This window comes from Pseudophryne corroboree, chromosome 1 (genome assembly GCF_028390025.1).
Source record: "Pseudophryne corroboree isolate aPseCor3 chromosome 1, aPseCor3.hap2, whole genome shotgun sequence".
In the NCBI taxonomy this organism is placed as follows: Eukaryota; Metazoa; Chordata; class Amphibia; order Anura; family Myobatrachidae; genus Pseudophryne; species Pseudophryne corroboree.
Window position 1 is genome coordinate 405,385,773 of NC_086444.1, and position 23,764 is coordinate 405,409,536.

The 23,764-nt window shown below is 47.1% G+C and overlaps 1 protein-coding gene across 3 annotated transcripts in view; it reads right to left on the minus strand.

Moving 5' to 3' along the window:
• UBE3B (ubiquitin protein ligase E3B) overlaps positions 1-23,764 on the minus strand; it is a 143,104-nt gene that overhangs the window by 4,752 nt on the left and 114,588 nt on the right. For all 3 annotated transcript variants that reach the window (XM_063913237.1, XM_063913235.1, XM_063913236.1), the window contains exons 25-27: positions 8,094-8,276; positions 6,648-6,759; positions 6,445-6,537 (exon numbers count right to left, since the gene is read on the minus strand). In XM_063913237.1, the coding sequence (XP_063769307.1) occupies positions 6,445-6,537; positions 6,648-6,759; positions 8,094-8,276 (388 nt within the window). The remainder of the gene's footprint in view (positions 1-6,444; positions 6,538-6,647; positions 6,760-8,093; positions 8,277-23,764) is intronic.

Consider the following 23,764-nt stretch of genomic DNA (forward strand, 5'->3'; position numbering starts at 1 on the left):
GTACAGTCAAGATTATCTTATAATATAGTTCTGGAATTTGTAACAGACATAGCACTGATAAAGGGTATTTCATGTCTGAATACACCTTCTTTTTGCAAAAGCCGGCTGCAGGAGCGAGCTTGATCACCATACTGTCCTCCCTGGCCAGGACACTGGTGACCAGGACAGGAGGACTGGCATTTCTTCAAGGCTGCACAGCCTTGTCCAACCAACCTCTTCACCTGTGCAGAGAGGAGAGTTGGAGATCCCTCATTATACAAAAATAGCCACAATTTTAAAAGAAAAAAAAACACAAAAATAATAATAATAATAAAATAGGGCGTGTACTATGCCAAACCACCTATGAACGGAGAAAAGAACTGAAGGAGCAGGAGAACATGTTATAAGCAGGAAACAGAGGTCAGTTCATGTTTTCCATTGCCCCTTGTTATATGGGTGAATTATCTGTGTCCCACAATGGCTGAGGGAAAAATAATGCATCTGTGATAAACAATTACAGTAATTAAAACATTCTCAACGATGACCTTATATTTGAAAACATTATTATGGGATAAAAAAAACTGTAATGAGATTATAAATCATAGCATATATTTGCTGGGCGCAGGTATGCAAAAATGCAGGAAAAAAATGTAATGGCGGCCACATACACTGCGCATGCATGTGATCCTGACATGTAGGCAGATGCTGCGCACGCAGGCGAAAAAAGCGGGTTTCTGTGCAAATAAATGTTTAAGTCAGTGGCTAAGGTGGATGAGTAGCCTGACAAAGCTGACCCAGAGTTGTAGCATAAATATACGTACTTCTGGGCGTGAGATTTAATGGATGATCAGAACGATCATTATCGGGTCAGTTGCTGTGTAGGCTGTTAGATGGCCATACAGTTTCACAGAGCATTTGTGAAAAATGCCTCCTGGATGTTCTCCATCTTACAGTAACACTGTCCTACAGATTGGTGTTAATAAAAGGAGAAACCAAAAAATATACAGTTATGGTAGACTTACCGTCGATAACTCTATTTCTCCGAAGTCCTCAGTATCCACAGGATAACGGGGGTCATTCCGAGTTGATCGTAGTGGTGCTAAAGTTAGCATGGCTACGATCAGGCACTCAGACTTGCGGGGGGACGCCCAGCACAGGGTTAGTCCGCCCCGCATGTCAGTGCCGGCCTCCCCCGCAGAAATGCAAAAGCATCGCACAGCGGCGAGGAGTAACTCCCGGCCAGCGCAGCTCCTGCGGCTGGCCGGGAGAATCTCTTCGCTGCCCGAGTCGCAGCAGCTGTGGTGTGACGTCACGCAGCCACGGCGGCCCGCCCCCCCCCCAACGGTCTGCCCACGCCTGCGTCGGCCAGACCACGCCGCCATCCAGCCCCCTCCCGCCTAGCGACCGCCTTTGCCTGTCAATCAGGCAGAGGCGATCGCTAGGCCAACGACGGCCTACGGCCGTCTGGCATGCGCCGGCGCAGTACTGACCCGATCGCACAGCTGCGATAAACTGCAATGTGCGATCAGGTCAGAGTGACCCCCAACGTTGGGATATGAGGTAGCTTCAGCCAAATGGCACCAATCGATCAAAAGCTTCCGGCCTCTCAGAATGTAACGGGCCAATCTCCTATATCCCCACCTCCTAGCTCAGGCAATTCAGTTATTTTCCAAAGCTCAAGGCAGGAGCATCATAGAAAGCCCTAATCAGGCTAGAACATCATACATACACACTTCCATACAAGAAGGAAGAAGTTAGTAAGTATAAAGATCCTCAAATCAGGCGCGTCAGGGTGGGATCCCTGTGGACTTCAGAGAAATAGAGTTATTGACGGTAAGTCTACCATAACTACATGTTTCTCCTGCAGGGTCCACAGTTTATCCACAGGATAACATTGGGATGTCCCAAAGCAATATTAGTGGAGGGGACACTCCTGATTGGACAGGAGAATCCTTCGCCCGATTGGCAAAGGTATCAATGGCATAATGTCTAATGAATGTGTTAATGGAAGACCATGTGGCTGCCTTACATATCTGTTCAGCTGAGGCACCACACTGTGCTGCCCATGAAGGACCTACCTTATGAGTAGAATGAGCAGAGACATTAGCTGGAACATGGAGATCAGCTTGAGAATATGCTTCTGAAATAGTCATCCGAAGCCACCTCGCCAGTGTTTGCTTGTCATCAGGCCATCCTCTCTTGTGAAATCCGTAGAGAACGAAGAGAGTATCTGTCTTTCTGATGGCACTGGTACGATCCACGTAGATCCTTCAAGCACGGACTACGTTCAATGATGCATCTCCCACAGAAAAGTCCGGCCCTTAGAAAGCCGGAAAAGTGGAACTTGGAGACCACCTTAGGAAGATATCCAGATTTGGTTCTGAGAACTGCTCTATCTGGATGAAAAATCAGAAAAGGAGGGCGACATAATAACGCCCCTCAATCTGAGACTCTTCTAGCTGAAGCAATAGTCAGTAGAAAGAGAACCTTAGCTGTCAACCATTTAAGATCCACTTGATTCAGTGGTTCATATGGAGCAACTTGAAGTGCCTTAAGGACTAAAATTTAGATCCCAAGGAGCTGTAGGAGGAACAAAAGGAGGTTGGATGTGAAGCAATACTTGGAAAAAAGTGCCAACATCCTGTACAGTAGGTTAGAAATTGTCTTTTGAAACCATACAGTCAATGCTGACACCTGAACTCTCAAGGAAGCCACCCGTAGACCTTTATCCATTCCAGCCTGAAGGAATGCCAGGACTCTGAAAGACCTAGGGTCAAGCTTCCTGGCACTGCACCATTGAATATAAGCATGCTATATTTGGTAATAAATGCGAGCAGAGGTTGGTTTCCTTGCTCTAAGCATTGTTTGAATTACCTGTTGTGAAAATCCTTTTGCTTTCAGGATAGAAGTCTCAAGAACCATGCCGTCAAAGACAGCCGATCCAGGTGCTTGTAATAACAAGGACCCTGAGACAGTAGATCTGGACGTTGAGGGAGTAGAAACTGAGTATCCGCCGACAGCCTCTGCAGATCTGCGTACCAATGTCTTCTAGGCCAAGCCGGAGCTATTAGTATCACGGCGTCCTTTCCCTGTTTGAATTTTCGCATCACTCTGGGCAACAGGGCGATCGGTGAAAACACATAGGCTAGACGAAAGTCCCATCTCACTGACACAGCATCCACGAAGGTCAGTTCGGGATCCTTTGTCCTTGACCCGTATGCGGGAACTTTGTTGTTCTGACGAGGAGCAATGAGGTCTATCTCCGGCAGCTCCCACTTGTTTACCAGAATCTGGAAAACCTCTGGGTGTAAAGGCCATTCGTTTACATGAATGAACCAGGATTAACAGGTTGTCCAGGTATGGGAAAATTCTTATCCCCTGATGACGGAGATAAGCTGCCATCACCACCATAATTTTGGTGAACACTCTTGGAGCTGTAGCCAGTCCAAATGATAGGGCCTGAAACTGAAAATGTTGCAGAAGCATAGCAAACTTGAGATAGCACTGATGGGATGGTGCTATAGGAACATGCAGGTAAGCATCCTGGATATCTAGGGATACCATAAAATCCCCCAGCACCATTGCCAAGAAAATAACACGTAAAGTCTCCAGATGAAAACGAGGAACCCAAATGTATTTGTTCAGAGCTTTGAGATTGAGAATGGGTCAGTATGACCCATTCAGTTTCTGACTAGAAACAGTTTGGAATAGAAACCTTGTCCCTGCTGAGCAGGAGGGACTGGTACTATCACCCCTGATTGTAGCAATTTCTGAACTGCCTCCTGTAAACCCTGGCCTTTGTTTCCACAGAAGACCAGCTGGTACAAAAAAATCTTTGTGGAGGGTGTTTCTTGAAGGCAAATGCATAATCGTGAGATACCGCTTCTTGCACCCAGGCATCTGTGGTGGACTGCTGCCAGGTCTGTGCAAATAGAAGAAGTCTGCCTCCCACCCTGGGGGCAGAGGTAATGTAGATTTACGCACCAACCGAATGACATGCGTATCTACCTTGGGAGCAACCTCCCTTTTCAAACAATCCCAAGCCGGAAGAGGATAATGAGAATTCTATTTTTTTCGGAATTCTGAACTTTTTACTGGGTGTAACCCAAGCCTCTTGCATGATTTCTATCAGCTGTTCTGACTCTGGTAAATTCAGTTCTGACTGTTTTGGGATGTTTAAACACAGGTGCCTTGGATTTTAACACAGGCTCTCCTGCCTCCTCTAAGGATAGAATGGCTTTCATAGCATTAATTAGCTCTGGTACATCTACTGAGCTGGGACCTACATCCTCGTCTCTGTATGCAGACTCAGAATGCAAGGAACCATCCACCTCCTCTGAAACATGTGTAGACTGTGAAGATGTTGGTTCATGTCTGTGTGATTTACTTTCCACAAGTCTTTCAGCCTGTTTTTGTTGAAAGGCTGCGGATTCCTGGACTGGATGTGATAAGACCCAGGGGGAATGTTGCATATAAGGGGTTAACTGGGTAACGTATCCCTGGTATGGGAGCTGGCATTATCCGCTCAGCTATACTGGATGTTTGTGCATATGAAGCCCATGGGGGTTCTGAATGAACCTGTGCCTGCCTGGATTATTAAGGAGGCTTTTGTGAAAACTATAACAGTTCGCACATATTCCATTTTGTACCAGATCTTGAGAGGTTAACCCTGCTTTGCAAGACAAACATGATATCAATGTTGGTGCTGCTGTGGAGAGTGTATCCTCCTCACCCTTGCCTCTCAGACATAGTAAACAAATCACACACCTGTATGGTGTTAACTACACAATTTGTGACCGTATTCACTTTAAGTTTGCTATAGTGATATACAATCCGATCCCTTCCTGCCTTGCACCAGCATTGAGAATCGGTATAGACATCGGGGATGTCCTAAAGCAATTCCTCATGGGAGGGGACTCACTGTAGTGGACACAAGAACCCGGCGTCCAAAGGAAGCATCCTGGGAGGCAGAAGTATCAAAGGAATAGAACCTGATGAACGTGTTCACAGAGGACAACGTAGCTGCCTTGCACAATTGTTCTGCGGACGCACCACGGCAGGCCGCCCAAGAAGGTCCAACCGACCGAGTAGAATGGGATTTGATAGCAGCACCATTCTAATCCATCTGGCCAATGTTTGCTTATTCGCAGGCCAGCTACGTTTGTGAAAACCAAAAAGTATAAAAAGGGAATCTGACCTCCTGATAGAGGCAGTCCATTCCACATAAACACAGAGAGCCCGTACCACATCCAAAGATCTTTCTTTGGAGGACAGACCAGAAGAGATGAAGGCCGGAACCACAATCTCCTGGTTAAGGTGAAAAGATGATACCACCTTAGGCAAATAACCAGGGCGAGTTCGAAGAACAGCCCGGTCATGGTGAAAAATCAGAAAGGGTGAACGACAGGACAAAGCGCCTAAGTCCGACACACTCCTAGCTGAGGCAATAGCCAACAGAAATACAACCTTAAGTGTAAGGCATTTAAGGTGCACAGACTCAAGAGGTTCAAATGGAGACTCTTGCAGGGCATTTAAGACGGCAGACAGATCCCATGGAGCCACAGGAGGGACATACGGAGGCTGAATCCGTAGAACACCCTGAGTGAAAGTGTGAATTGCCAGGAAGAGAATTTTTCTCTGAAACCACACCGACAAGGGAGATATATGAACCTTGAGGGAGGCCAGATTAAGGCCCAAGTCTAGGCCTTGTTGAAGAACCTTGTGATTGTGTCGAGATGCCATCAGGTCTACATCTGGTAGGCCCCACTTGTCCACTAGGAGTTGAAAGACTACGGGATGGAGACTCCACTCTCCAGCGTGCACGTCTTGGCGACTGAGGAAGTCCGCTTATAAATAGTTGTTTTTTTGAGGTGCACTCTTAAATTAATAGTTATTACCTCTTAAGATGTGAACAGAGGATGTACTAGTATACCTTACAAGAATACACCCTTAGTTTAAAAGACTTTTTATTGTTAAAAAAACAATGAAAAACTTTTTCAAGAGTTCATTTCATACACATTCTCTTATACATAGAACAATGTCCAATGTTTTAAAAGTTTACATGTCTATAGATTTCGGATGCTTCCGGAGGTGGACACCCGGGTGGACATGCTTCAGGAATGGAAGTGCCTTTATTATGTATGGAGATAGATATATAGATATATAGATATATATATATATATATATATATATATAAACTCCTCAGAAAATCACGGCACTGGAGACTAGGTGCACAAGAAAGTATAACTTGTATTACCGGTACAAGTCAACTAGTCTCCAGTGCCGTGATTTTCTGAGGAGTGTATGCTGTTTCAACACTGGTGCACGGAGACCTGCTGTTTCTCAGAGTTGGAGTGCCGGCTGCTATGGACTATGTATGTATATGTATATATATATATATATATATATATATATACACATATATATATATAAATAAAACCTGTAGGTTGTTTATAAGTATCTCACCTGATCATCTGATACTTCCACACAGCGGATGGAGAATGGAGGTTTAAGATAGGCAAACCCTAACAAAGGAGGTCGGGAGCAGCTGGTAACAAACTGAAAAACAAAAAACATAAAAAAAAACAAGTGTTTGGATGTTATAGGCACATACAAACGTCTTACATGATGAGTTTTACAGAACAGTAAGAATAGATGCACATTAATACCTTTAGAAACATTGCTTTTTCATCAGAGGTGAAGTCATTAGCCATAATATCCCACAGCCAAATAATAACACGATGACTGCCGTGGAAACCGCCATAGTACACAGTGTGCTTCCTGCAAAGAAAACATGCATTTTAGCATAGTAATGTGGGTATATAAAGGAAAAATATATATACACATTTTACAGATTTGATAGTTTGTATAAATCTATTTCAAAATATCATATATAGGTGAGTGACAGAGATAATGGCTAAGCTAAATTGCAGGCTGAAACCACATTGGTATGATTCACTAAGAGCTGAGTGACTTATTTTAAAGCTCCCAATAAAAGTACCTGATTGTAGAGGTTGCGGCAGCTGCAGGCCCAAAGATAAAGTGTGACACTAATTTATCCAACCTCTGCTCTTCTGAGAATGCAGCCCTGCTATATACTGAGACGCAAGCCTGATAGCTGCATATTGGATGAGTCCTGAAGGAACCAGCCTCCATTCCATGTATTATCAATACAGTATCCATAATAACCTGAATGGAGTATATCACTTTGTTATGTAACCCTCCGAATACCTTTAGAGTTACATGGACATTGCATTTTGAAGCCTCGGTGACAACAAATGGACCAATATCATATCAACTAACAATCTTTAAAAATACTTTGGATTACACATTCCTTTATTACCAATTTTAGCATTTCCCTCTCCACTCCATCCGTCTACCCATACATTTTTTCAGTACATGAAATATCTAAAACTTACCGGAAATGTATTAAATACTTCATGTTCTTTACATACTAGTTTGTAAAAAACTGGGGAGAACTTCATTGTTTCCCCTTGCGGCTGCCACTAGATGGCACCCAAAGAAGCAAGTCGATTGTTGCTCCGTTCGGGTGCAATTAGCCCCAGGAAAACACAATCCAGCTCGCTGCCCCCGAGGATGGTGAGCTGAAATGTGCAAAGTGATCGTTTAGTTGTTAAACCCGGTCTGTTTGGGCGTGACGTGTGCGTTAAAGAAAAAAAAAATTGAGTATCACCCCCACAATCTCCCGTCACTGAAGGGAGCGATAAAACAATTGAATCACCCTCATTGTGTCTCTACTATTAAACATAACAGTATAGCATGTCAATTACATTTATTTGAATGGCCATTAAAAACCAAACCATAAAAATATATATATAAAAAATAACAATCACAAAATAAAATAAAAATCACTGATCTGCTGTGCGACCTGTGATGTGTTCTGCACCGCTATACTGCTCCTGGCCATGGAATTAAAAAGTCATTCTTCCACAACATAACTAATTGTAAAGGTCATGCTATAAGCTGGTCTCACAGTAACTTGTGTTTCCTTCTCATTTACCTATTGCTGTGTTATGTGAAGCCAGTATTGCAGCACCAACAACTCTCCAAACAATGACATTAAGACGGACAAACACCTTAAGTATTTAACTCACTTGAGATCATCCAAGTCTATCTCAGCATTGTCTCCTGATATAAGACGCTGCAGCTCAGGTGCAGAGAACATGCGTATCCATTCTGGGCGGATGATGGAGCGAAAGCCACTTATTAGAGCAGCAGTCTGGTTCTTAATCTGTGTGTGCATGCGGAAGTGGGCCATGAGGTGGATGTAACTGATCCTGTAGAGCAGAGGAGAATTAAAGAACCTTAACTCGATTTTATTTTGTACTGGTTTAAGGAGAGAAAGCACAATTTCTGTTTGTTAGTTACATAAACTCCTCTCTGCTGGCTGCCACTGTATGATCATTAGGTAATCAACATTAAGGAACAAAGCCATGACCACACACATAAGATAAGAAGTCAGAACGCCAAACATGGAGAGAGCATTGCAACAAACCATACAGGTAAACTTAACTATGCAACAATACTGTACATCACAGAGGGGTCTATTTACTAAGCCTTGGAGAGAGAAAAAGTACCAGCCAATCACCTTCTAACTACCATGTTATAGACTGTGTTTGAAAAATGACAGGAGCTAGTTGGTTGGTACTTTATCCATCTCCACTTTATCGCTCTTAGGGCCTAATTCAGACATGATCACAGCAGCAAATTTGTTAGCAAATGGGCAAAACCATGTGCACTGCAGGGGGGGGGGGGGGCAGATATAACATGTGCAGAGAGTTAGATTTGGGTTGGGTGTGTTCTACCTGAAATCTAAATGGAAGATAGTGTAAACAAAACAGCAGCCAGTATTTACCCTGCACAGACACAATATGACCCACTTATATCTAACTCTTTCTGCACGTTATATCTGCCTCCCCTGCAGTGCACACAGTTTTGGCCATTTGCTAACAAATTTGCTGCTGCGATCAGGTCTGAATTAGGCCCTTAGGCTTAGTAAATAGTCCCCACGTCAGCTAGGAAGACAGCACTCAATTAGACATTGAGAGAGTATAATGATCAAATTCAAGAGCTCAGAAGCCAGTATACAATCCAGACAAGAAGAAAGATAACTTGAGCTCGGAACATTTGCGTTCGGAATGAGAAAGTAAATTGACATTTAAGCACTGAAGCCAAAAAGCAAACTACAACGGGTTGAGAGAACAGAATGATAGAATATGATATAAAAAAAAAGTCCGTACTCAGTCTACACAGGGTGAGAAAGTAATGTGCCATAAGGTGAGCTAAAGAAGTCAGGGGCTCACTCTGTACAGCCTGAGACAGTAGCCCAGCATCAGAGTCGTAACTAGAGATTTTGGTACCCTTTGTCCCTGTGTCAGATAGTATATTGGTCGCCCTTCCCCCCCCCCCTTCCCTATTTTAAATAGCAAAAGTGCGTGCCAGAAAAAGGGAGTGGTCTTGTGGGAAAGTGGCATGGCCACAGAGTAATACCCCCGCACAGTAATGTCTCTTATTCACATTACACCACACAGCAAAGCCCCTTACACATCATGCCCACACAGCAGTAGTAGTGCCCCTTACACATTACGCCCACAGCGGCATGCCCCTTACATATTATGCCCACACAGCACATATAGCACTATAGAATCCTCCCTCCCTTCCTCCAAGAGCAGTGTCACTCACCATGGCTAGGGTCTGAGTCTCCGGCGTCAGTCACGCTGCTGCTGCACAGCTCACTCGGTCAGCGCCTGTTCAAGTTTTCCTTCTAACTGCTGTGCTGCCCTAACGCTGCAGCCGAACTAACAGCTCTTCAGCGAAGTGGGAATGAACTAGTAGAAACATCATGACATGTCTCCCACTCCCAAGAGGCACTGCAAGAGATGGGGGAGCGGCGGAGCACATGGGCAGGCAGCTGGCAGGGGCAGATCTAGACTTTTCTTTTAGGGGGGCAGTACTTGGAATTGGAGGGAGAGACCTCTCTTCCAGGCCAAAGAAAACATTTTGCTCCTTTATGATTGTAGTCAGTGCAAGAATAAATGTCTGCAGCCCTGTGCGCGTGTTTTATTTATTACTTATATTAGTATTCTTTATTTATATGGCACAACAAGGGATCTGTAGTACCTTACAAAGTACATAGAATCAGAATGAACAAAACAAGAAAACTGACTTACAGTATAGGACATTGTAGGGCATGGACATGGTATAAACAATGTCGCACCAGTGGTCATAACACTCAAATAAGCAGCAGGGCAGCAGAACCCAAGGGTTAGGTGTTTTTGTAGGCAGTGTGGAGGAGATAATGGTATAAGTGAGAAAAGGAAAAGCACATAAGGGAAGATGGTCCTGCTCGTTAAAGCTTACAGTCTTTGTCACGCGAGAATCTTCTAGCATCGGGCGTCTTTTTTGCAAAAAATGTGTTTTAATCGCAATGCAATGTGACTAGGACACATGAGGAGACTGTGCTGATAAATTTGATATGCGACACTTGTATATCTGTGCGCGACTGAGTCCAAATCTGTACACAAAGTGCTACAATGTAGCAGCTGCAGCTTTTTTCCATTACAAGTTTTGTTCAGGTCCATATACAGACTCAGTCACACAAGTGTCATATAGCAAATTAATCACCACAGTCTCCTCATGCATCCTAGTCGCATTACATTACGATTAAGACGCATTTCCAGCAAAAAAAAAAAACGCCTAGTATGAGCCAAGCATCTCGTATGAGATGTATGAGTATGCATGTGTACTGCTGTGCATGGCATAGAGCTTGGAGAACAACAGTCAAGCAAGATCAAGTTAGCCTTACATGCCGGAGGTTCAAGTGACATGGGTGAGGAGGTTTACATGGAGGAACATCAAAAAGCTGAATATGAGAGACAAGTCTGTCCTGAAATTATTGTGATGGAGCACAGGAGACAAATGAGTCAGATACCCCAGAACAGTGTGGAGAGGTCCTGTGTGGAGAGTGGTTATCCCTAACAAAAAGAGTGTAATCTCTGATGGTTAATATTGTGATGCCGCAAGTATAAAGCTGGGTACAAACTGGCCCGATGCGTACACAGCGGATATGTTGGTCCGGCGGGGCGACATATCAGATCCTGGGGACGCATTGAGCGATGTATCGGGCTGATATCATCTCAGGGTGGACCCAGTTTAAGTAATGAAACTAAGAACAGTGCTCCTTTTCTGCAGCAGGTTACATTGGTTTACACAGTGAAACATCTGGTATGTCCTAAAGCAGTCTCTAAAGGGAGGGGAAGCACCTTAGCGGATTTTAGAATCCGGCGTCCAAAGGAAGCATCCTGGGAGGCGAAGGTATCAAAGTCATAGAACCTAAGAAACGTGTTCACAGAGGTACACATAGCCGCCTTGCACAATTGTTCTGCTGACGTGCCATGGCGGGCCACCCAAGAAGGTCTTACAGGCCGGATAGAATGGGCTTTAATAGCAGCAGGAGCTGGGAATTCAGCCTGCGCATAAACTTGTGCAATCACCATTCTAATCCATCTGGCCAAGGTTTGCTTATTCGCAGGCCAGCCACGTTTGTGGAGACCAAACAGTACAAAAAGGGCATCTGACCTCCTGGTAGAGGCAGTCCTCTCCACAAATACGGAGAGCACTAACCACATCCAAAGAATGTTTTTTTGGAAGACAAAGCTGAACAGATAAAGGCTGGAACCACAATCTCTTGGTTAAGGTGAAAAGATGACATCACCTTAGGTAGATAACCAGGCCGAGTTCGGAGAACCGCCCGGTCATGGTGAAATATCAAAAAGGGTGGACGACAGGACAAAGCGCCTAAGTCCGACAACCGTCTTGCAGAGGCAATAGTCAGCAAGAACAGGACCTTGGCTGTGAGCCATTTAAGGTCCAGCGATTCAAGAGGGTCAAATGGAGACTCTTGCAAGGCATGCAGTACAGCAGACAGATCCCATGAGGCCACAGGAGGGACATAGGGAGGCTGAATCCGCAGAACACCCTGTGTGAATGTCAGGTAGAGGTGCAACTTTCCTCTGAAACCATACCGACAAGGCAGATATGTGAACCTTGAGGGAGGCCAGATGAAGACCTAAGTTAAGGCCTCTTTGCAGAAAGTCCGCTTCCCAGTTCAGGACACCCGTAATGAACTCTGCCGATATGGCTGGCAGATGGCGTTCCGCCCAACAAAGGATCTTTGACACCTCCAACATTGCCATGCAGCTTTGAGTGCCGCCTTTATGGTTTATGTATGCCACCGTGGTGGCGTTGTCTGACCGTACTTAAACAGGCCTGTTCTGTACCAGAGGCAGGGCAAGAGATAGTGCATTGAACACTGCCCTCAGCTCCAGAATATTTATGGGAAGGAGTGATTACTCCTTGGTCCAACGACCTTGAAAAAGAGTGTTGCTCCAACACCGCTCCCCATCCCCTCAGACTGGCGTCCGTAGTCAGCAGGACCCAGTCAGGGATCCAGAAGGGACGGCCCCTGCTCAATTGCTGATCCTGGACTCACCTGGTCAGCGATAGACGTACCTCCGGAGTCAAAGAAATCATCCGAGATCTGATCCGATGAGGTAGGCTGTCCAACTTGGAAAGAATTAACCGTTGTAGTGGGCGAGAATGAAATTGAGCGTACTCTACCATGCTGAAGGTTGATACCATCAGGTCAAGTACTTGCATCGCCGAGTGTATTGACACTCTGGGGCAACAAATTAAGTGTCTTATCCTGTTCTGAAGCTTCAAGACTTTGTCTGTAGACAGAAACAGTCTTTGACTGTGCGTGTCCAAGAGTGCCCCTAGGTGCACCATGCTCTGAGATGCGACCAGCAAGGACTTGATTAGCCACCCATGGGCTTCCAGGAATGTCACTGTAAGTTGCAGATGACTGAGGAGGACTTTGTAGGAATTTGCCAGAATCAGCAGGTCGCCCAAGTACGGCAGGATTCTGACTCCCTGGCGATGGAGGTGGGCCGTCATCCTGGCCATGACCTTGGTGAAGATCCGAGGAGCCGTAGCCAGTCCAAATGGCAGAGGCTGGAATTGGTAGTGAAGGTCGCCAATAGCAAACGGCAGGAACTGCTGATGCGATAGGACAATAGGAATATGCAGATATGAATCCGGTATATCCAGGGATACCATATAGTTCCATAGCGAGTACAATGGAGCGCAACGTTCCCATACGAAACCTGGGCACTCTAACAAACTTGTTCAAAGATTTTGAGATTTAGTATAGGCCGGAAGGACCCATTGGGTTTCCCTCTCTGGGACTGAGGTACCAGCACAACAACTCCTGTACTCAGGAGGGAAACTCACCAGTTTGTAGAGCTTGCAACTTTAACGGATCCGAAGGGAGGGCCGCAGTGCAGAACTGGCGAGGGGGACGTCTCTTGAAGGAGACAGCATACCCATGAGAGACAACTTCCAGTACCCATGCTTCTGAAGTGGTCTTTAACCAGACCTGGGCAAACTGTAGAAGTTGGCCTTCCACCCTGGGATCCCCCAGAGGAAGGCCAACCCCCTCATGCAGCAGGCTTGTCATGTTTCGAAGTAGGGTGACGGGCCGCCCAGGATTGTTTTGCCTTGGGCTTTGTGGTTTCGGGAGCACGAGATTTTCTCGGGTATGCCTGACCTTTTGCTTTCCCTTGAGACCGAAAGGAACGAAAAGTGATACCTTTTGCCTTCTGTGCAGAAGGATTATTAGTGGGGATAAAAGCCGTCTTAGCGGCTGCTAATTCAAACACTATTTTATTTAGGTATTCCCCAAACAAAATGTCCTCAGTGAAGGTCTATTTGGAGTCCAGGTCCACTTTCCACGACCTCAACCATAGTACGTGTCGAGCCAGGACAGACGTGGTCGACGCCGTGGCTGCCAATACACCTGCCTCAGAGAATGCCTCCTAAATGTAATATACGATGGTGGTAATGTGAGACAGGTATTGACTGGCATTGTCAGATATATCCTCGGGCAGCTCTTCATCTAATGAGCCCACGCCTCAATACCTTTTGCAGCCCAGAAGGCAGCTATAGTGAGTCTATGAATAGCTTCAGTAAGGGAGTATATAGACTTCAGGCATCCCTCCACATGCTTATCTGTTGGTTCCTTCAGTGAGGTGACTGTGGTGACAGGCAGAGTGGACACCACCAGACGGGTGACGTGAGAATCCACCAGCGGTGGAGTATCCCATTTGTTACATAACTCTGCAGGGACAGGATAGCGAGCCAAGGCCTGTTAAATGCAGAGGGAATTTCTTTCTTCCCCGGATTAGACCAGTGTTCCCATCTGATGTCCACAAGATGATCAGAATGGGGTAATATAGTTTTACCACCTTCCGCTGTTTAAACTTGTCAGTTTTCTTTGTCATAGTATTGGAATCCTCATCATCAGTGATTTGGAGGATATGCTTAATAGCAACCACTAACGCAAGGACATCTGCAATCTCCAAAGGAGAATCCTCATCAGTAACACAAGATTCAGTGTCTGACAGGACCGTATGCTCCCCCTCCTCTTCAGATGAAACATCAGAGAGGTTTGTGGATTGCGAGGAGGAAGCAGCAGGCTTAGAGGACCCAGAGACATGGGAGTGGCCTGGTGTAGATTTCTGTCTAACGAGAGACTGATTCAATTGCTGCAGACAAATTTTCCGCCCAAGGCGGATTAACCATAGGGACAATATGTGGTGGTAATGGCACCAATGGTCCCATAGGGGGTGCTAGGCGTTCCACCAGAGTACCCAGTAGGTTGGTGAACACAGCCCGGGTTGGCTCCTGTGTAGATGCAGGACCTGCAAACTGACTGGGAGGTGCATGGCAGACCATCATATAACACTACCCCCTGTGGTAAATCCCTGGAGCATGCTCTGAATGATGCAGGAGCTTCCACTGATTTACTGCCCTTTCTGTTACACATTATGTGAAAATGCAACAACTGGGTGACTTCGTACGCTAAAGTCAGACAAATTACAATACCTGCAAAAAGAATCCGGTATTATGTGACTGAAACACAGTAGAATATACGTATTGGATAAATACTGTGTAATACTATATTGTTTGACCCAAATGCACCTAGCCCAGGGTACAGAATATAGTGACAGTTATATCTTAGAAACACTGAGAGTGAAACCAGACAGCAGATACAGGCACACAGTCACAGGTAATGCAGAAATAATTTTCACAATACAGCTGCACTGGACTAGTATAAATATGTATAAATATATATATATGTATATATATATATATATATATATATATATATATATATATATATATCACAACGCGGTCAGTGACCGGAGGATATATCTGAATACTCATACAATATATTCTGTAATGGTACACTCTTTCTCAACTCAAGCTGTCTGTATCAAGACATGTAGGATACTCAAGTGTTTGTAAAGTCTCAGCGCTGTGTACAGGCGGCTTTACAAGGGAGACCTTGCCCTGCAATCCCGGAGACCAGCAGCAGCTACGCTCAGAAGATGGGGAAATCTGCAGTGAGATGGCGCCCTTGGCCGGAGGAGGGCCTCCCCTATGCTGGACTTCTACCCCAGGTTCTAGTGAGCCTTATTAAATGGGGCGTTAGTACACACGACCTGTGCTGCCCGGTAGTCTAGAGGAGTCCCTGCCCAGTGACAGTATCCATGCCAGTGCCGCGACCTAGAGAGACGGACGGAATGCGATTTAATAGCCCTCTTACCTCCTCCCCGTAGCAGCCACGCGAACCAGGAGAGCGGTCTGCGACTCTGTTCCTAAGCCGTGACTTCTCCGCAGCAAGTACCCGGGAACCAGGCCGCAGGAGTATGCCATGCCGCTTGGGAGGTGATGGAGCTGCAGTGCTGAAATGTCACTATGATTTACAGCGCTGTCAGCCCAGCCAGAGATGAAGAAATCTTCTTTCAGAAAATCTTTTTCAAGGCTGCTCCCTGCAGCCCTACTGTTAGGTGACCAGCTGCTGCAGGCACCAACTCGAAACTGAGCTCTCAGTGACTGGAGGCGGGGTTATAGAGGAGGCCCCAATGCATCCTGGGACAGCTAAAGCTTTAGGGGTATATGCAATTCCGGGCGAATTGCGGCAATTTTTCGCCCGTTTTTAAATTCGACACAATTCGACCGTTGAATTCCGGCCGGCGGGTGCCGGAATTCGACATATTCAATAAAAAACGGATTCGACAGTCCCGCTGTCGAAAAACGGACCAATTGACGGATTTTGAAACTACTTTTCAGATGGTACAAAAAACGGTAAAAAAAACAGAAAAAAAATTGCGTGGGGTCCCCCCTCCTAAGCATAACCAGCCTCGGGCTCTTTGAGCCGGTCCTGGTTGCAAAAATACGGGGGGAAAAATTACAGGGGATCCCCCGTATTTTGACAACCAGCACCGGGGCTTTGCGCCTGGTCCTGGTGCAAAAAATACAGGGGACAAAAAGAGTAGGGGTCCCCCGTATTTTTTGTACCAGCACCGGGCTCCACTAGCTGGACAGATAATGCCACAGCCGGGGGACACTTTTATACCGCTCCCTGCGGCCATGGCATTAAATACCCAACTAGTCACCCCTGGCCGGGGTACCCTGGAGGAGTGAGGACCCCTTAAATCAAGGGGTCCCCCCCCCCCAGCCACCCAAGGGCCAGGGGTGAAGCCCGAGGCTGTCCCCCTTGTTGGAAATAAAAGAATATTGTTTTTTGCAGAAGAACTATAAGTCCCAGCAAGCCTCCTCCGCAAGCTGGTACTTGGAGAACCACAAGTACCAGCATGCGGGGGGGGGGGGGAAACGGGCCCGCTGGTACCTGTAGTTCTTCTGCAAAAAAAATACCCAAATCAAACAGGACACACACACCGTGAAAATACAACTTTATTTCACACATGCCGACACACACATACTTACCTATGATGACACGCCGACTGCCACGGCTCCAATGTCGAAGAATCCGGGGTACCTGAAAATAAAATGATATACTTACCTAAATCCAGTGTCCTGTGATATTTGTAATCCACGTACTTGGCAAAAAAAAACAACGCATACCCGATCCACACGGACTGAAAGGGGTCCCATGTTTACACATGGGACCCCTTCCCCCGAATGCAGAGACCCCCCGTGACTGCGGTCACAGAAGGTCCCTTCAACCAATCAGGGAGCGCCACATCGTGGCACTCTCCTGATTGGCTGTATGCGCGTCTGAGCTGTCAGACGCGCATCGCACAGCCCCCTCCATTATATTCAATGGTGGAAACTTTGCGGTCAGCAGGTAACCCCACCGCTGACCACAAAGTTCCCACCATTGAAACTAATGGAGGTGCTGTGCGATGCGCTGTCTGCCAGCTCAGACGCGCATAGGGAATCAGGAGAGTGCCAGGACGTGGCGCTCCCTGATTGCCTGAAGGGACCCTCTGTGACAGGAGTCACAGGGGGTCTCAGCATTCGGGGAAAGGGGTAAACATGGGACCCCTTTCAGTCCGTGTGGATCGGGTATGCGTTTTTTTTTTTTTTGCCAAGTACGTGGATTACAAATATCACTGGACACTGGATTTAGGTGATGATAATTATCTTTTCTTTTCAGGTACCCCATGGATTCTACTTGGAGAAGTGGACCGAACATCGTGTCAACATAGGTAAGTATGTGTGTGTCGGCATGTGTGAAATAAAGTTGTATTTTCACGGTGTGCGTGTCCTGTTTTTATTTGGGTATTTTTTTTGCAGAAGAACTACAGGTACCAGTGGGCCCGTTTCCCCCCCGCATGCTGGTACTTGTGGTTCTCCAAGTACCAGCTTGCGGAGGAGGCTTGCTGGGACTTGTAGTTCTTCTGCAAAAAAAAAAAAAAAACAATATTCTTTCATTTTCAACAAGGCTATCAGCCCCCCATCCGCAGCCCTTGGATGGGGGGGACAGCCTCGGGCTTCACCCCTGGCCCTTGGGTGGCTGGGGGGGGGGGGGACCCCTTGATTTAAGGGGTCCCCGCTCCTCCAGGGTACCCTGGCCAGGGTTGACTAGTTGGGTATTTAATGCCACGGCCGCAGGGAGCGGTATAAAAGTGTCCCCCGGCTGTGGCATTATCTGTCCAGCTAGTGGAGCCCGGTGCTGGTACAAAAAATATGGGGGACCCCTACTCTTTTTGTCCCCCGTATTTTTTGCACCAGGACCAGGCGCAGAGCCCGGTGCTGGTTGTTAATATACGGGGGATCCCCTGTCATTTCCCCCCCCGTATTTTTGCAACCAGGACCGGCTCAAAGAGCCCGAGGCTGGTTATGCTTAGGAGGGGGGACCCCATGCAATTTTTTTACGGGTTTTTAACCCATTCCATAAAAAAAAAAAAATAAGAATTTACTTACCGATAATTCTATTTCTCGTAGTCCGTAGTGGATGCTGGGACTTCCGTAAGGACCATGGGGAATAGCGGCTCCGCAGGAGACTGGGCACAAAGTAAAAGCTTTAGGACTAGCTGGTGTGCACTGGCTCCTCCCCCTATGACCCTCCTCCAAGCCTCAGTTAGGATACTGTGCCCGGACGAGCGTACACAATAAGGAAGGATTTTGAATCCCGGGTAAGACTCATACCAGCCACACCAATCACACCGTACAACCTGTGATCTGAACCCAGTTAACAGTATGATAAAACTTGGGAGCCTCTAAAAAGATGGCTCACAACAATAAACAACCCGATTTTTTGTAACAATAACTATATACAAGTATTGCAGACAATCCGCACTTGGGATGGGCGCCCAGCATCCACTACGGACTACGAGAAATAGAATTATCGGTAAGTAAATTCTTATTTTCTCTGACGTCCTAGTGGATGCTGGGACTTCCGTAAGGACCATGGGGATTATACCAAAGCTCCCAAACGGGCGGGAGAGTGCGGATGACTCTGCAGCACCGAATGAGAGAACTCCAGGTCCTCCTCAGCCAGGGTATCGAATTTGTAAAATTTTGCAAACGTGTTTGCCCCTGACCAAGTAGCTGCTCGGCAAAGTTGTAAAGCCGAGACCCCTCGGGCAGCCGCCCAAGATGAGCCCACTTTCCTTGTGGAATGGGCTTTAACAGATTTTGGCTGTGGCAGTCCTGCCACAGAATGTGCAAGCTGAATTGTACTACAAATCCAACGAGCAATCGTCTGCTTAGAAGCAGGAGCACCCAGCTTGTTGGGTGCATACAGGATAAACAGCGAGTCAGATTTTCTGACTCCAGCCGTCCTGGAAACATATATTTTCAGGGCCCTGACTACGTCCAGTAACTTGGAGTCCTCCAAGTCCCTAGTAGCCGCAGGTACCACAATAGGTTGGTTCATGTGAAACGCTGAAACCACCTTAGGGAGAAATTGAGGACGAGTCCTCAATTCTGCCCTGTCAGAATGAAAAATTAGGTAAGGGCTTTTATATGATAAAGCCGCCAATTCTGAGACACGCCTGGCTGAAGCCAGGGCTAACAGCATTACCACTTTCCATGTGAGATATTTCAAGTCCACAGTGCTGAGTGGTTCAAACCTTAATGGATCCTAATTTTAGGTCCATAGACAGTCCTGCTTGCAGGAAATGTAAGAAACGACCCAGTTGAAATTCCTCTGTGGGGGCCTTCTTGGCCTCACACCACGCAACATATTTTCGCCAAATGCGGTGATAATGTTTCGCGGTTACATCCTTCCTGGCTTTGATCAGGGTAGGGATGACTTCATCTGGAATGCCTTTTTCCATCAGGATCCGGCGTTCAACCGCCATGCCGTCAAACGCAGCCGCGGTAAGTCTTGGAACAGACAAGGTCCCTGCTGAAGCAGGTCCTTTCTTAGAGGTAGAGGCCACGGATCCTCCGTGAGCATCTCTTGCAGTTCCGGGTACCACGAGTATAGTTCTTACTCCTCTCTTTCTTATGATTCTCAGTACTTTTGGTATGAGAGGCAGAGGAGGGAACACATACACCGACTGGTACACCCACGGTGTTACCAGAGCATCCACCGCTATTGCCTGAGGGTCCCTTGACCTTGCGCAATATCTGTCCAGTTTTTTGTTGAGACGGGACGCCATCATGTCCACCTTTGGTTTTTCCCAACGGTTTACAATCAGTTGGAAGACTTCTGGGTGAAGTCCCCACTCCCCCGGGTGGAGGTCGTGTCTGCTGAGGAAGTCTGCTTCCCAGTTGTCCACTCCCGGAATGAACACTGCTGACAGTGCTACCACATGATTTTCCGCCCAGCGGAGAATCCTTGCAGCTTCTGCCATTGCCCTCCTGCTTCTTGTGCCGCCCTGTCTGTTGACGTGGGCGACTGCCGTGATGTTGTCCGATTGGATCAATACCGACTGACCCTGAAGTAGAGGCCTTGCTTGACTTAGGGCATTGTAAATGGCCCTTAGTTCCAGGATATTTATGTGAAGAGACGTTTCCATGCTTGACCACAAGCCCTGGAAATTTCTTCCCTGTGTGACTGCTCCCCAGCCTCTCAGGCTGGCATCCGTGGTCACCAGCATCCAATCCTGAATGCCGAATCTGTGGCCCTCTAGAAGATGAGCCCTCTGTAACCACCACAGGAGAGACACCCTTGTCCTTGGAGATAGGGTAATCCGCTGATGCATCTGAAGATGCGATCCGGACCATTTGTCCAGCAGATCCCACTGAAACGTTCTTGCATGGAATCTTCTAAATGGAATCGCTTCGTAAGAAGCCACCATTTTTCCCAGGACTCTCGTGCATTGATGCACTGACACCTGGCCTGGTTTTAGGAGGTTCCTGACTAGCTCGGATAACTCCCTGGCCTTCTCCTCCGGGAGAAACACCTTTTTCTGGACTGTGTCCAGAATCATCCCCAGGAACAGTAGACGTGTTGTTGGAATCAGCTGTGATTTTGGGATATTTAGAATCCACCCGTGCTGACGTAACACTACCTGAGACAGTGCTACTCCGAACTCTAACTGTTCCCTGGACCTTGCCCTTATCAGGAGATCGTCCAAGTAAGGGATAATTAAGACGCCTTTTCTTCGAAGAAGAATCATCATTTCGGCCATTACCTTGGTAAAGACCCGGGGTGCCGTGGACAATCCAAACGGCAGCGTCTGAAACTGATAATGACAGTCTTGTACCACAAACCTGAGGTACCCTTGGTGAGAAGGGAAGATTGGGACATGGAGATAAGCATCTTTGATGTCCAGAGATACCATATAGTCCCCTTCTTCCAGATTCGCTATCACTGCTCTGAGTGATTCCATCTTGAACTTGAACCTTTTTATGTAAGTGTTCAAGGATTTTAGATTTAAAATTGGTCTCACCGAGCCGTCCGGCTTCAGTACCACAAACAGCGTGGAATAATACCCCTTTCCCTGTTGTAGGAGGGGTACCTTGATTATCACCTGCTGGGAATACAGCTTGTGAATAGCTTCCAATACTGCCTCCCTGTCGGAGGGAGACGTTGGTAGAGCAGACTTCAGGAATCTTCGAGGGGAAGACGTCTCGAATTCCAATTTGTACCCCTGTGATACTACCTGCAGGATCCAGGGGTCCACTTGCGAGTGAGCCCACTGCGCGTTGAAATTTTTGAGACGGGCCCCCACCGTGCCTGAGTCCGCTTGTAAAGCCCCAGCGTCATGCTGAAGACTTGGCAGAAGCGGGGGAGGGCTTCTGCTCCTGGGAAGAGGCTGCCTGGTGCAGTCTTTTTCCTCTTCCTCTGCCCCGGGGCAGAAATGAGTGGCCTTTTGCCCGCTTGTTCTTATGGGAACGAAAGGACTGAGTTTGAAAAGACGGTGTCTTTTTCTGCTGAGAGGTGACCTGGGGTAAAAAGGTGGACTTTCCAGCCGTTGCCGTGGCCACCAGGTCTGATAGACCGACCCCAAATAACTCCTCCCCTTTATACGGCAATACTTTCATATGTCGTTTGGAATCTGCATCACCTGACCACTGTCGCGTCCATAACGCCCTTCTGGCAGAAATGGACATCGCACTCACTCTTGATGCCAGGGTGCAAATATCCCTCTGTGCATCACGCATATATAGTAATGCATCCTTTAAATGCTCTATAGTTAATAATATACTGTCCCTATCCAGGGTATCAATATTTTCAGTCAGGGAATCAGACCAAGCCACTCCAGCGCTGCACATCCAGGCTGAGGCGATTGCTGGTCGCAGTATAACACCAGTATGTGTGTATATACCTTTTAGGATATTTTCCAGCCTTCTATCAGCTGGTTCCTTGAGGGCGGCCGTATCAGGAGACGGTAACGCCACTTGTTTTGATAAGCGTGTGAGCGCCTTATCTACCCTAGGGGGTGTTTCCCAACGTGCCCTAACCTCTGGCGGGAAAGGGTATAGTGCCAATAATTTGTTAGAAATCAGCAGTTTTTTATCGGGGGAAACCCACGCCTTATCACACACCTCATTTTATTCATCTGATTCAGGAAAAACTACTGGTAGTTTTTTCACACCCCACATAATACCCTTTTTTGTGGTACTTGTAGTGTCAGAAATGTTCAATGCCTCCTTCATCGCCGTGATCATGTAACGTGTGGCCCTACTGGACATTACGTTCGTCTCCTCACCGTCGACACTGGATTCAGTATCCGTGTCTGGGTCTGTGTCGACCATCTGAGGTAACGGGCGTTTTAGCGCCCCTGACGGTGTCTGAGACGCCTGAATAGGCACTAACTGATTTGCCGGCTGTCTCATGTCGTCAACAGTTTTTGCAAAGTGCTGACATTGTCACGTAATTCTTTAAATACAACCATCCAGTCAGGTGTCGACTCCCTAGGGGGTGACATCACTAACACAGGCAATTGCTCTGCTTCCACATCATTTTCCTCCTCATACATGTCGACACAATCGTACCGACACCCAGCACACACACAGGGAATGCTCTGACAGAGGATAGGACCCCACTAGCCCTTTGGGGAGACAGCGGGAGAGTTTGCCAGCACACACCAGAGCGCTATATATATTCAGGGATAACCTTATATAAGTGTTACTCCCTTTATAGCTGCTGTATTATATATTAGCTGCCAATAGTGCCCCCCTCTCTTGTTTTACCCTGTTTCTGTAGTGTAGTCTGCAGGGGAGAGTCAGGGAGCCGTCCTTCCAGCGGAGCTGTGAAAGAAAATGGCGCTTGTGTGCTGAGGAGATAGGCTCCGCCCCCTTCACGGCGGCCTTTTCTCCCGCTTTTTTCTGGAAAACTGGCAGGGGTTAAATGCATCCATATAGCCCAGGAGCTATATGTGATGCATTTCTTTAGCCACATAAGGTTTTTATCAAGTTTTATTGCGTCTCAGGGCGCTCCCCCCCAGCGCCCTGCACCCTCAGTGACCGGAGTGTGAAGTGTGCTGAGAGCAATGGCGCACAGCTGCAGTGCTGTGCGCTACCTTATCTGAAGACAGGAACGTCTTCTGCCGCCGCTTTCTCCGGACCTCTTTGCTCTTCTGGCTCTGTAAGGGGGCCGGCGGCGCGGCTCCGGGACCCATCCAGGCTGAACCTGTGATCGTCCCTCTGGAGCTAATGTCCAGTAGCCAAGAAGCCCAATCCACTCTGCACGCAGGTGAGTTCGCTTCTTCTCCCCTTAGTCCCGCGCTGTAGTGAGCCTGTTGCCAGCAGGACTCACTGAAAATAAAAAACCTAAGTATACTTTTACTTCTAAGCAGCTCAGGAGAGCCACCTAGATTGCACCCTTCTCGGCCGGGCACAAAATCTTAACTGAGGCTTGGAGGAGGGTCATAGGGGGAGGAGCCAGTGCACACCAGCTAGTCCTAAAGCTTTTACTTTGTGCCCAGTCTCCTGCGGAGCCGCTATTCCCCATGGTCCTTACGGAAGTCCCAGCATCCACTAGGACGTCAGAGAA